This window comes from Culicoides brevitarsis, chromosome 2 (genome assembly GCF_036172545.1).
Source record: "Culicoides brevitarsis isolate CSIRO-B50_1 chromosome 2, AGI_CSIRO_Cbre_v1, whole genome shotgun sequence".
Classification (NCBI taxonomy): Eukaryota; Metazoa; Arthropoda; class Insecta; order Diptera; family Ceratopogonidae; genus Culicoides; species Culicoides brevitarsis.
Window position 1 is genome coordinate 33,798,304 of NC_087086.1, and position 13,314 is coordinate 33,811,617.

A 13,314-nucleotide genomic window follows, 5' to 3' on the forward strand; every position below is an offset into this window, starting at 1 on the left:
TGTAATAAAATTGGGAATGATCTCATTTTTATTGTTTTTTTGATGGGGAAATATTTTTATTTATTTATTTATTATTTTTTTTTTTGTTGGAAAGTTTTTCATTTTAATTTAAAATAAAGATTTTTCACTGTAAAAGAAAACTTTTTGCCATTCATTTCAGTGTTGAATTATTTTTTTTTTTTTGCTTAAAAAAATATTTAAAAGAAAAGTTGTGAATGAAAGTTCTTTGTCAAGTACTGAAAAAATAAGTAAAAGAAAGACCAACTACGGAAATTGGAATAAAAATTAAGAAAGTCGTATCCTTTAGTTTTCATCCAGGATACAAAGGCACTTTTTTCGTATTTTTATTTTTTTTTAATTAGAGTGCTGATTAATGCTTCTACTGTAAGTAAGTAAGTCGTGCCTGCCTTAAAAAATAAAATAATGCCTTCAACGTTAATTTTTTTTTCTTTAAATATTTAAAAATAGAGAGAAATCACAATCATTTAAGTCTAAATATGTACAAAAAATCTTACCTATTTACAAATTTCCAATCGGGTTCAAATGTTGCACAACAAATTATCGACTTCGCACGACATGGAATCGCCGACACCCATGCGGAAGTCATCATTGAAGAATTCGAGGATGTTTTCGTGATGATGGTTCATGTGATGGTGATTCGCAAAGTGATTGGAAGCATTCGAGTGAAGTGGCGAGTGCACATGATGGTTGTAAAAGTGCGATCCGAAGCTCGAGGGAGACGTTTCGAAGCCATTTAAATCACGCGACGGCGGTCTTTGAGGCGTATTTGGTGCTGAATTGGTCGTTTGAAGTCCCGGAAGTGTGTCGAAATTCGTGGGAATCTCAAAATTTGACAATAAATTCTCAAAATCCATCGGCGTTTCGTTGTTAAAGTGACTGTTGCTGCTACAATGACTGTTCTCGCTGTGATTATTGTTCATGGAATCCGTAAAATTGTTCCCGAATCCGTTCATTTCGGACTGTTGTTGTTGCTGTTGCTGCTGAATTTGGATCAATTCGTTCAGGGATGGCGTCAGACTTGGATTCATTTCGCGATGAACGCGAGAATTTGACGAAATTTGTGAATTTGAGTCGGATTGCGGTTGGGTTTGAGTGAAATTCGCGTGATGGAATGCCGCATCATCCTCAATATCCATCGGGAATTCCAGCAATTCGAGATCATTGAAGTCTGTGAGGAGCTGAGACGACCCGGAGGATGGATGAGTGGGTGTTCCGCTTGTCGCTGCTTGATGGAAAGGCGAATTATGGGGCGTGTGACAATCGTTTGTTTGCTGCGCTTGCGCCAAAAGCTTGTCCAGCGTCTCTTCGGGGTCACTTTGCATGCAGTCCTGCTGCATTGGCGACAAAACGGGCAAATTTAGGAGATCGGAACCCCCATCGAGCAACAAAGACGAAGGAATTTCCGAGGAAGGAGCGTCGTTGCTGACTCCAGAGCTCGTTAATTCATTCACGACACTTCGAACTCGTCGGTCGAACATCAAATTGGGATTGATCATCATTACTTGCTGTTGCGGCGTTGGTGTCGAAGGGCTTTCGGGAGTCTCTGCATTGTCAGGTAACTCGCCATTTTTGCTCAAAATCTCGTAGACATCTTTGAAAGCTTGTGTCATTGAGTCGCCGCTGCCGTTTTTGCGGATTTTGCTCAAGGCTTGGACTTGCGTGATGTTTGGCGTGCATTTGGCGAGCGGAGGAACGTTTTGCGCTGCCAAAGTTTGCGCTAATTTCTTGTTGTCCTCGAGACGTTTGGTTGCTTCGTCGTAATGCGGAGGCGGAAGCGGATCAATGGGACGTAATTCGGGAGGCGATGACTGCGGAAGGGGGATTGTGTGGTGTTTGACTATCGGGTTTTGTTGGAGTGTGATCGGTTGGGAGGCTTCAACCAAAGGAGGGGGACCTGAAAGTAAAAATTTTTTATTAAAATTTGTAAAAGTTTTTATATTTTGGTAAGTTTTATGAGAAAAAATGTTTCAAATTATTATTTTTTTCCAATTTTTTGAAATAATTTCATGAAAAAGTTCATTTTGAAAAATATTTTTGTGAAATCTTGCTCTAAATGGTTAAAAATTTATCAGAGGGCTCTAATTTATCATTTTTAATCATTTTATAACTCAAAACTGCCGAAAAATTGAAACTGAAAAAAATTTTTTTCTTTGACATAGTTTTGGTTTGAAAACTAAATCAAGAGCAAAAAAACTGTGTCAAAAACTGTGTCAAAGCAATTTTTGTCAAATTTTGCTCCAAATGTTTGTGTCTAAATCATTTTTAATCATTTTTCAACTCAAAACTGCTTGAAACTGAAAAAAATTTTTTTCTTTGAAATTTTGGATAAAAATTTATTTTTGTCAAATTTTGCTCCAAATGGATAAAAATTTGTCAGAAGGCTCTAATTTATCATTTTTAATCATTTTATAACTCAAAACTGCCAAAAAATTGAAACTGAAAAAAATTTTTTTCTTTGACATAGTTTTGATTTGAAAACTAAATCAAGAGCAAAAAAACTGTGTCAAAAACTGTGTCAAAGCAATTTTTGTCAAATTTTGCTCCAAATGGATAAAAATTTGTCAGAAGGCTCTAATTTATCATTTTTAATCATTTTATAACTCAAAACTGCCAAAAATTGAAACTGAAAAAAAAATTTTTCTTTGACATAGTTTTGATTTGAAAACTAAATCAAGAGCAAAAAAACTGTGTCAAAGCAATTTTTGTCAAATTTTGCTCCAAATGGATAAAAATTTGTCAGAAGGCTCTAATTTATCATTTTTAATCATTTTTCAACTCAAAACTGCCAAAAAATTGAAACTGAAAAAAATTTTTTCTTTGACATAGTTTTGATTTGAAAACTAAATCAAGAGCAAAAAAACTGTGTCAAAAACTGTGTCAAAGCAGTTTTTGTCAAATTTTGCTCCAAATGGATAAAAATTTGTCAGAGGGCTCTAATTTATCATTTTTAATCATTTTTCAACTCAAAACTGCCAAAAAATTGAAACTGAAAAAAAATTTTTTCTTTGACATAGTTTTGATTTGAAAACTAAATCAAGAGCAAAAAAACTGTGTCAAAGCAATTTTTGTCAAATTTTGCTCCAAATGGATAAAAATTTGTCAGAGGGCTCTAATTTATCATTTTTAATCATTTTTTAACTCAAAACTGCCAAAAAATTGAAACTGAAAAAAATTTTTTTTCTTTGACATAGTTTTGATTTGAAAACTAAATCAAGAGCAAAAAAACTGTGTCAAAAACTGTGTCAAAGCAATTTTTGTCAAATCTTGCTTTTTTCTTTGAATAGTTTTGAGCAAAAACTTTGCCAAATGGATAAAAATTTGTCAGAGGGCTCTAATTTATCATTTTTAATCATTTTTCAACTCAAAACTGCCAAAAAATTGAAACTGAAAAAAATTTTTTTCTTTGACATAGTTTTGATTTGAAAACTAAATCAAGAGCAAAAAAACTGTGTCAAAAACTGTGTCAAAGCAATTTTTGTCAAATAGTGCTCTAAATGGATAAAAATTTATCACAGGGCTCTAATTTATCATTTTTAATCATTTTTCAACTCAAAACTGCCAAAAAATTGAAACTGAAAAAAAAATTTTTCTTTGACATAGTTTTGATTTGAAAACTAAATCAAGAGCAAAAAAACTGTGTCAAAAACTGTGTCAAAGCTATTTTTGTCAAATTTTGCTCCAAATGGATAAAAATTTGTCAGAAGGCTCTAATTTATCATTTTTAATCATTTTTTAACTCAAAACTGCCAAAAAATTGAAACTGAAAAAAAAAATTTTTTTTGACATAGTTTTGATTTGAAAACTTTTTGACATAGTTTTGATTTGAAAACTAAATCAAGAGCAAAAAAACTGTGTCAAAAACTGTGTCAAAGCAATTTTTGTCAAATTTTGCTCCAAATGGATAAAAATTTGTCAGAGGGCTCTAATTTATCATTTTTAATCATTTTTCAACTCAAAACTGCCAAAAAATTGAAACTGAAAAAAAAAATTTTTCTTTGACATAGTTTTGATTTGAAAACTAAATCAAGAGCAAAAAAACTGTGTCAAAAACTGTGTCAAAGCAGTTTTTGTCAAATTTTGCTCCAAATGGATAAAAATTTGTCAGAGTGCTCTAATTTATCATTTTTAATCATTTTTCAACTAACTCAAAACTGCCAAAAAATTCAAAACTGAAAAAAAAATTTTGCTCCAAATGGATAAAAATTTGTCAGAGAGCTCTAATTTATCATTTTTAATTTTTTAACTTTGACATAGTTTTGTTTTAAAAACTAAATCAAGAGCAAAAAAACTGTGTCAAAAACTGTGTCAAAGCCAATTTTGTCAAATTTTGCTCCAAATGGATAAAAATTTGTCACAGTGCTATAATTTATCATTTTTAATCATTTTATAACTCAAAACTGCCAAAAAATTGAAACTGAAAAAAAATTTTTTCTTTGACATAGTTTTGATTTGAAAACTAAATCAAGAGCAAAAAAACTGTGTCAAAAACTGTGTCAAAGCAATTTTTGTCAAATCTTGCTCCAAATGGATAAAAATTTGTCAGAGAGCTCTAATTTATCATTTTTAATCATTTTTCAACTCAAAACTGCAAAAAAATTGAAACTCACCTGAATTGCTTGTCGTCAACGGCAACACAATACTCGGCATCGAAGTCGTCCTCTGATGCGTCTTCTTATTGTCCTGAACACACACCAAAAGCGTTGGCAACGGAATTTGCTGATTTTCGTTATAGAACGTCACCATGCCATTTGTTGTCGCTTCCTTCTTAATGGGCGTGATAAATGCATTCAAGGCTGGCGGCGGCGGATTCAAAGCTTGCGTTTGTTGCTGCTGCGGCGATTTCGTTGCGACAAAAACATTTTTCTGCTGCTGCTGCTGCGCCGCTTGAATTTGCTGCTGTTTCTGCTTCTGAATCGCCAACATTTGTTGCTTTTCGAGTTGAGCGAGTTTCTCTTTTTGCCTTTTTGCTTCGAGCGTGTGCTTCAGACGAACACTCACGGGTTCGGATTCATCCATTTTCATCTGTTTCATTTGTTCGAGTTGTTGCTGTGCCTCCCTCAGGTTTCTTTGGAGCTCCTCGATTTGTCGTTGTTGCTCGCGAACAATGTCGTCGGACTCGCCGACAGAGATTTGCATCGGTTGCGGCGTCAGCGGTTCGTGTTTGATGTGATCTTGTTGCGTTGTCGTCGTATCCATGGTGTCAAAATCTGACTCTTCCACGGATGAGGGCGACTGATGCGGAGGCGTGGCATTACTTACGGCATCAAAATCGCACGTTTCGCCGGAAATGGACTCTTCGGTGCTCGGTTCGATGTCTAATGGCATGTGTTGTTTCAGGCGTTCGATGAGGGCTTGTTTGGATCCTGACACTTTGAGGTTAAGTTTTTTCAATTGTTGCTTCAAATCCGACACTTTCATCTTTCCCATGTCACTGACGGTCGAATCGCTGTACGTGGAAGCGGGACTTGGCGGAATTGAAGCACTTGACGACGCAATCGAGGGCGTGGCTTGCGGAATTTGCGTCACAATTGTCATTTGCGGTTGTTGGGAACTCGCAGTTGGCGGCTGGGTCGTCATCATTTCCGACGTTTGACCTTGCGGCGTGTTCATCACGATCTGCGACGAGCTCTGGAGCTGTAACGGAGGCACGGGAACACTTTGTTGCGGTTTTTGCGTGGCAGGCAAGATGTGAGGTCGCTTGTAAATTTGTTCGAGATACTGCAACAAATACTGCTGCTTCATGGCAAGTTGATAATTCGTCTCGCCATTCTCGCCGGTGATCGAATTACTCAAAGGACTGTTGGTTTTTTGCGCACTCGGAGGTCCCTTGTACTCGTGAAACTTGATAATGCGCGATTTGGCAGCTGCTGCCTTCGTTTTTGACTTTTTCTTGTTCTTGTCTTTGCCGGGCGCGTCACTTTTTTGCTGCTGACTCGACAGGAAAGCCGTTGGAATGGGTTTGGAAAGCATCCCGGGTGGCGATGCAACGTTCGAAATGGGACTCAGGCTCGATGTAGAAGACCCCAAGCTCTGGGGACTCAATGCGGCACTCGGATGCGGACTATTTGACACCGTACTTTGACACAATTGAGCATAAAGGTTCTGTGTTGTGGGTTCTTGCTTGACGCAGATCGCGTTCATGGGCTGATCGGCACTCATCACGGGACTGGGCGACACAAATTGCGGGTTTGTTGGCACGAGAGAAGGCATTTTGACGGTATTTGAAGCAGCGGGGGCTTGTAAAGGGGCGGAAGTGACGACGACAGCACCTCCGCTGGTTGGTATTGTAAGTGCGACGGTGACAACTTGCGCATTATTCGATACTTCGACGACATCACCTTGACTACAAACACTCAGCGGATCTCCTTCCGAGCTTTGGGAGTCATCATCGACCACATAACTGCTCGGATGTTGAGGTCCCTTTTGAGTTCCCTCATTTGCCGCTTTGTACGTGACAAATCCCTCCTTCACAAGTTGCTCGATAGGCTCTTCCGTGTGCAAAATATTCTTCTCAATCAACTCCAAAGGACCCGGGCGATGCGAAATTTTCGAATTTAAATGATCCGCGATCATCGCTTTCGATAATTGACGTCTTTTTTCCGCGATTGACGGATCAATGTAGCTCTGTTGTTGATCCAGGATGTGACGCCGTTCAAGTTCTTCCCTCTGAGGACGTTGCAGAATCTTTTGTTTCAAGGCGTCGCCCGTTTTGGCGCGTTCCAGTTGCTTACATTGCTGATGCAGCATCGGAGAAGGCTTTGATGCTGCAAATTTTTTAAGTTTTTGAGCAACAAGTGACAGAAAAAAAATAAAAAAAATACTTACGTGGTATGATATTTTGTTGTATTAGCTCGTTCATGGTGCGACGAACCATTAACTTGACTTTCAGTGCTAAAAAATAAAAATAAAAAAATTAAAAAATATGTTTAAGGGATGAATTTATGGAGCTCTCGGCAGGATATCTCATTATACTTTAAACACATAATCTTTTTAAAATGCATTTTTCCAACAAATTTTCCACATGCCAGGAATTTAATAGAAACATGCAAAAAGTTTGTGCAACTAAATATTGTTGTACGAGAGAGAAAAGTCCTTTGTGTACATCCGGTTGGAAATTTTTCATGCATTTCGATGGGAAAATTGGAAAATTTTAGTTAAAGAAAATTTTTTAAAAAATTTTAAAAATCTTTAATTAAAAAAAAATATTGAAATATTAATTTTTTAATAGAAAAAAAATAAATTCAAAAATTAAATAAAAAAAAAAATTAAAAAATTTATAAAATGATAAAAAAAATAATAAATTAATTTTAAATTAAATTTAATTTTATTTTAATTAATTATTTAATTTAATTAATTTATTAAATATTTAATTTTTATTTATTAATAATTTTTAAATTAAAAAAAAATAATTCAAAAATTTAAAAATTAATTTTAAAAAATTCTAAAAATCTTCAAAAAAAAAGTAATTTAAAATTATCAAAAAAAAAAAATTAAATATAATTATTAAAAAAAAAAATTAAATTTAGTTAAAAAATAATTAAAATTATTCGAAAAATTTAAAAAAATTATTTTAAGTATAAAAAAAAATTAATAAGTGGAAAGATTCCACTATTTTATATTTAAATAAAATAAAAAATTTTAAAAATAGATAAAATAAAAAAAAATTAAAATTATTCGAAAAATTAAAAACCATTTTTTGATATTAAATAAAAATTATTAAGAAGTACGAAAAATTTTTAAATTTAAAGAAAAAATAAAAAAAAAAGTTTAAAAAAAAAATAAAATTTTTAGAAAAAAAAAAAGATTTTAATACTCCAAAAAAAATAATTAAAAATTATAAAAAAAAAAAAATAAAAAAAATTCAAATTTCAAAGAAGTGAAAATATTCCGGAAATTTTCACATTTAAATAAAATTGAGAAAAAGCGATAAAGTTAGTAAAAATTTTCTAAAACCGACAACTATTTCCCCATTATTTTGTTTCCTCGTTATTTTTTTGTGTTTTTGCCATAATAAATTTATGTGAAAACTTTTTACTCCTGTGAAATATGTTCCCCGTCGCACAATTTGTGTTCGTTCCGAGACCTTCACAGCAGACAAGACGAAATAATCAGCTAAAAACCGCACAATTTCCATGATAAAGTCTGTTAATACACTTCCTCCTCTCTTGTTGCTTGCATGAGTGATGAGCATGTTTGGTTTTCCGTTTTGTCAGTCACTCTCTCGAGAGACGGAGAGAGAAAGAAACAGGAAACCACGGCAAAAATTCATTCAACACACTTTTCCTCATTAAATTCTCATTCAAAATAGGAAAAGTTCATTTTTTCGTCGTTGATGCATTTTCAGACAAAAAATTTTGAAAATTTTCTCTTTTAAAAATTGGCGACGGGAAATTTCGTTCACGAGACGACTTTGAAACTTTGTTGCCATAAAAAAAGCGAACAAAAAGAAGCATAAAATTAAAGAAAAACGTACGGCGAACGATCTAAAAAATTGCCAGTGTTAAATCTTTTACGACACCCAATAAAGCAAATCCGTGTTTTTTTCCTCTTCTCTTCGCTTCTTCATCATTTTCTAATTTTATGCAAAAAAAAAAAAAAAATTATGTCGCGATATGAAAAGTCGAGAGTGACAGACAGCGGAAAAAAATATTCGAAGCATGAGTAAAAACGTTTATTATTGGATTAAGTAAAAGGCGATTAAAAACTTAATTTACGTGCGATTATAAAATATTAAAAAGTCCACGGGAAAGGGAGACATTCAAACTCACGAGGGAGGATAAAAAATTAAATCTGTGGTTTTTTATTGCATTAAAGCGACTGTTTGCTCTTAAAAATAGAAATTTTATGCAGAAAAAATATTGAGCGAAAAAGTCATTAAAAATTTATTACAAAGTTGGTAGACTTTTAGTGCAAATATTGTGAGGGAGCGAACAAGTAACGTAGGAGATTTTTTTTGACAGGTGAGTTTTTTTTTTTGACAGATGTCATTTTGACATATTCAAAAATTTAATTTTTATTCGATTTTTATGCAAATTGTTTTAAAACTTTTTAAAATTTTTAATTAAAAAATAAAAATTTAATAAAAGAAAATTTTGACAGCTGTCAAATTTTTGACTTAAGAGGTCACTTTTTGTACAATAAAAAGTTTTTTAAGCTAAAATGACACAAAATTTTTAGAAATTCTCAAAACTTGATGTATCAACTGTCATTTTTTGAAATGTCAGAATTTTTGACGTTTATGTTTTTTTGATAGAAACATGAAATTTTGACATTTCTCAATTTAACTGACTTTTTGTTATAAAATTTTTAAATTATTTTAATTTTTCGACAATTTTTTTTTTTTTGTAAAAAGTTTATTTAAAAAAAAATAATTATTTTGACAGATGACAGACGTCAAAAAATTTTTTTTTCTCTTAAAATATGAATTTTTGAAAAGCTTGAAGCCTTTTAAATGAAAATCACTCTTTAATTTCTGTTAAAAAAATAAAAAAAAATGATATTTAAATATTTTGACATCTGTCATTTTTCGTTTCTTTTAAAACTTGCTTTGAAGGATTTTTATATGATTTTTTTTTTAATTTTTGAAAATCCACTTTTAAGAATTTCTTTCAATTTTAACAAAAAATTATTATTTTTTTTTATATGAAATAAATTATGTATAATTTTTTGTAAACGTCAAAAATCTGTCAAAAATGCCAAACGTCAAAAAAAATTAAAAATTAACTTCCCAATCCTTTAAAATGTAAAAAAATAAATAATTGAAATGTCCATAACAGAAACTTTTCAAATCTTTTAAAAACATTTTTGATTTGTTTTGATTGACTTGCCCAGACAAGCCGTCTCCTTCTTAACTTTTCTCCTTCTTGTTTTTATCACAAAAATAACAATTGTGTTTTCTTGAAACAAATTAATTAAGCAAATTCATGCCTAAAAACATCAAAGTGACTCCAAATTGTCTTCTTTTTCACTCACATTACTTCCGAAATCGATTCTGAGTCGCAAAAACATGTTGTGCCTTCTTTATCATCAAATTATCTGTAACCCACGCAAATTTGCCTCTGTGTTTACGAGCGAAACGAGTGATAAGTGAGCAACTCTCACAGAGAAACCGACAGATTGCAGAATAATTATGATTGATTGAAAGAAATTGGTTTTGTCGAATTTTTCTTTTTGCGGTACTTGAGGTTATCCGAGAGCTCCGTGACACGCGTGGCATCATGAAAAGTACTTACATTCTTTATTTTTATCCATTTGCGGTTGGAGTGGTGATGAATCAACAATTGCTTTCGGCGGTGATTGACGTTGCTGCTGAGCATCGTCTGTCATTCGCACCAAGCCAGGCGTTGTGTTGTTGTTGTTGTTGCCGGTCGCGTTGATCGACGACTGTGTTTTGGAATGTTCGCCTGCAAAAAGTTGTTTTCGTTAAAAGGGCTTGCAATGACGAGGTGATAAGATAAGCGGATAAGATATGAAATAAAAATACGCACCTTCCGCCATTTTTCTGTCGTGCGATGACGAAATTGACGATGATTTGGAATAGTTTTTGCTTTTGTGTGTAGATGTCTCTGTAGATGCGGATTTGCTACTTTGTCGACGTTTTCGTTGATTTTCGACGATAATGGCGTTGCTGGGGCTCACGGTGTTGTTGTTATTCAGGTCTTGATCGGCAACTGCGGTTACGACAGTACTTGATCCGAAATTCCACTCGGGAAAATTGACACGAAGTGTGTTGACTAGATCCTGATCTAGATTTAATAACCATAAATTAGGACCGTCCACGCTGTGCGTAGACTCTGAAAAGAGAAAAAAAATTATGAAAAATTAGAAAATGTGTCATGACCAAAAAATTCGTTGACATCACACTTATGTCGCGCCAAATGTCATTATTCATCGTCGCAGACAAATCATGCAATTGTCTTTTCTTTCCTGTCCCACAAACGACGAAAAAACAATAACAAGCATTACCAAACATAACTCGATGATGGATGTTTAGAATTCGAACAAACACGAAAAAAATCTCAAACTGTGCCAAAAAAATCATTTTTTCTCAATTTTTCTTTAAAAACATATTTTTGTCTTTTTGCCATTTACGCCAAATAACGCCAGGCGCCAAAAAACATTTTTTTTAAATAACCAGCCGTCTCCATTTTTTAACAAAAACACAAACATAACCTACAAAAAAATTATGTCATAAAATTGTTTATTTTACCGATGATATCACGCGGATATTGCTCATAAAAGCATGCGAAATTAGGGAAAATTTAACGTCACTTTTATAGCTGACGATATAAACGAGAGAAAATTTCGCATGAAATTGACGCGCGCGCGAAAATTAGCTTTGTAAACAAATCTATGCAATGCACATTGCATATTCAGATCTGCAAGATCACAAAAAAAACTCAAATGACAAAAATAAAATATCAAATTTTCACGTCGTTATGTGAAACAAGAGAAACTATTTATTTTAGGTATTCTGAGAATATCATAAAATGTTAGTAAAGTAAAAGTTTTGCCTTGTAAAATTTTTGCTTTAATTTTAGATGACGACCAAAAATAGAACAATCATTAAAAACTTCCCAAATTAATGGTTTTGAAAGTAACCTTGTGCAACAATTTTAGCGATGCAATTTGACACAAATGACAAGCTTAGTAGAAAGTTTCGTGGAAATGCGCTAATTTTTTGTGAGAGTAATTAAAATTTTCCGACATGAATTTTTGCTCCATGAGTTTTTTCCATGAATAGAAGAATTTGTAATAGGTCAAAATTTAGGCGGATGACGTATTTTTTTTCTCGTGAAATAAACGGGAAATAAACAATTATTTTATGTTTTATTTATGCAATAAAAAGAGTGTTTTTTTCTGGATAGGAAAGCATCTGAAAAAAATTTTAGTAAGGAATTTTTAACACGTGTTTGGACCATTTTTTGAGTTGTTTGTACGAGAAATTGTTTTTGGGAAATACAAATGTGGGAATGTTGAGGTACAGGGTTGCCAATTTTTATTTAAAAATTATCGGAAATTAATTGAAAGTGAAATTTGTGAAAGAATTCAGTGATACAGTGTTGCCAAAGTTCATTTTTAAGTCAAAATTATGATACAGGGTTGCTAAATTGAAAATTTTCTTGATTTTTGTGAACTCAGTAATTGTTTAAAAATTCTAAATTCATCAAAATTTTGAATATACGGAGTTGCCAAATTTCAATTATAATTTCAAAAAACTTGTTCAGGGCTCAAAATTCTGAATTTGTGACTGAAAAATAGAAAAAGTGTTCAAAAAATCAAATTTATCAAAATATTAATGAACAGTGTTGCCAAAGAATTATTTAAAAATTAAAAAAAATATTTCAGGGTTGCCAATTCTTAAAAAAAAATCAAAATTAACTTCTAAATTTCTAATCTAAAACTAAATAAAAGTAGATTGTGAATTAAAAATAGTTTTTACAGTGTTGCCAAAAAACAACTTCAACTCAAAATGGTTGAAAAATTGCAATTTTCAGAAAAGTTTGATATAATTCCAACATTCAGGTAAGTTCTTATTCAATGAAAAAAAAAATCAGTGTTGCCAATAAACAAAACTTGTTTACAAAAAAATAATCAAAAGACAATTTTCGAAACGGAAGTCATATTAAAAGCCCTAAACAGAGTCCAGTGAACTCTCTTAAGCGAACTCATTAACCTCAAAAACCTTTCGAAACGCTGTTGTTGTTTTGTTTCTACTATTCCTGCTGTTCACCTGCTTTTGTCTGTCATCAACATTCAAATTTCACCTCCGTTTTGTGTCTTGTCTTGCCTCAGTCACATGGCACACTTTTTCATAATCTCCCTCATTTATTTATTTACATCGTCGTTACATTATTACGTTAAAAAAAATATTCCGAGAATAGATTCATTCATAGACAACAAAAGTATTCAACAGACGATTTTTTTTCCAATAAATGTTCTCCAAGGTTAACGCTTTTGTTGTTGATAATAAAATTTAAAAAAAATATTTTTAAACATAAACAAGTCATAATCACATTAGCAGAGCCCTTTTGGTGACTCATATCTCGTGCCGAACGCCAAAACACTTGTTATCAACCCGAGATTTCTGTTTGTGTTTGTATTTATCCCTCATATATTTATTGAATAAATACATCAAAAAAGTTCGTTCATGCATGACATTGGCTCTGTTTACAGTATACACGGCGCAGTGCATTCACGTCGCGGCGGCATATGTTTCATTATTTTTATTATTATTTGTATTTTTTATGCTACACTTCATATGCACAATATATAGATATAATTTAGGTCATG

At 32.6% G+C, this 13,314-nt stretch overlaps 1 protein-coding gene across 2 annotated transcripts; it reads right to left on the minus strand.

The window, feature by feature from the left end:
• Window positions 1-234: 234 nt before the first annotated feature.
• LOC134829471 (myocardin-related transcription factor A) lies at window positions 235-10,633 on the minus strand. Of its 2 annotated transcripts, XM_063842547.1 has the most exons (6): window positions 10,509-10,633; window positions 10,254-10,424; window positions 6,847-6,912; window positions 4,629-6,785; window positions 516-1,915; window positions 235-407 (listed from the first exon to the last, which is right to left on the minus strand). In XM_063842547.1, the coding sequence occupies exons 1-5, from the start codon at window positions 10,516-10,518 to the stop codon at window positions 540-542; spliced, it is 3,780 nt and encodes a 1,259-aa protein (XP_063698617.1). In that variant the 5' UTR covers window positions 10,519-10,633; the 3' UTR covers window positions 235-407; window positions 516-539. The 2 variants fall into 2 exon arrangements, with proteins under 2 accessions (XP_063698617.1, XP_063698616.1); XM_063842546.1 differs by having other exon boundaries at window positions 235-1,915.
• Window positions 10,634-13,314: the final 2,681 nt, after the last annotated feature.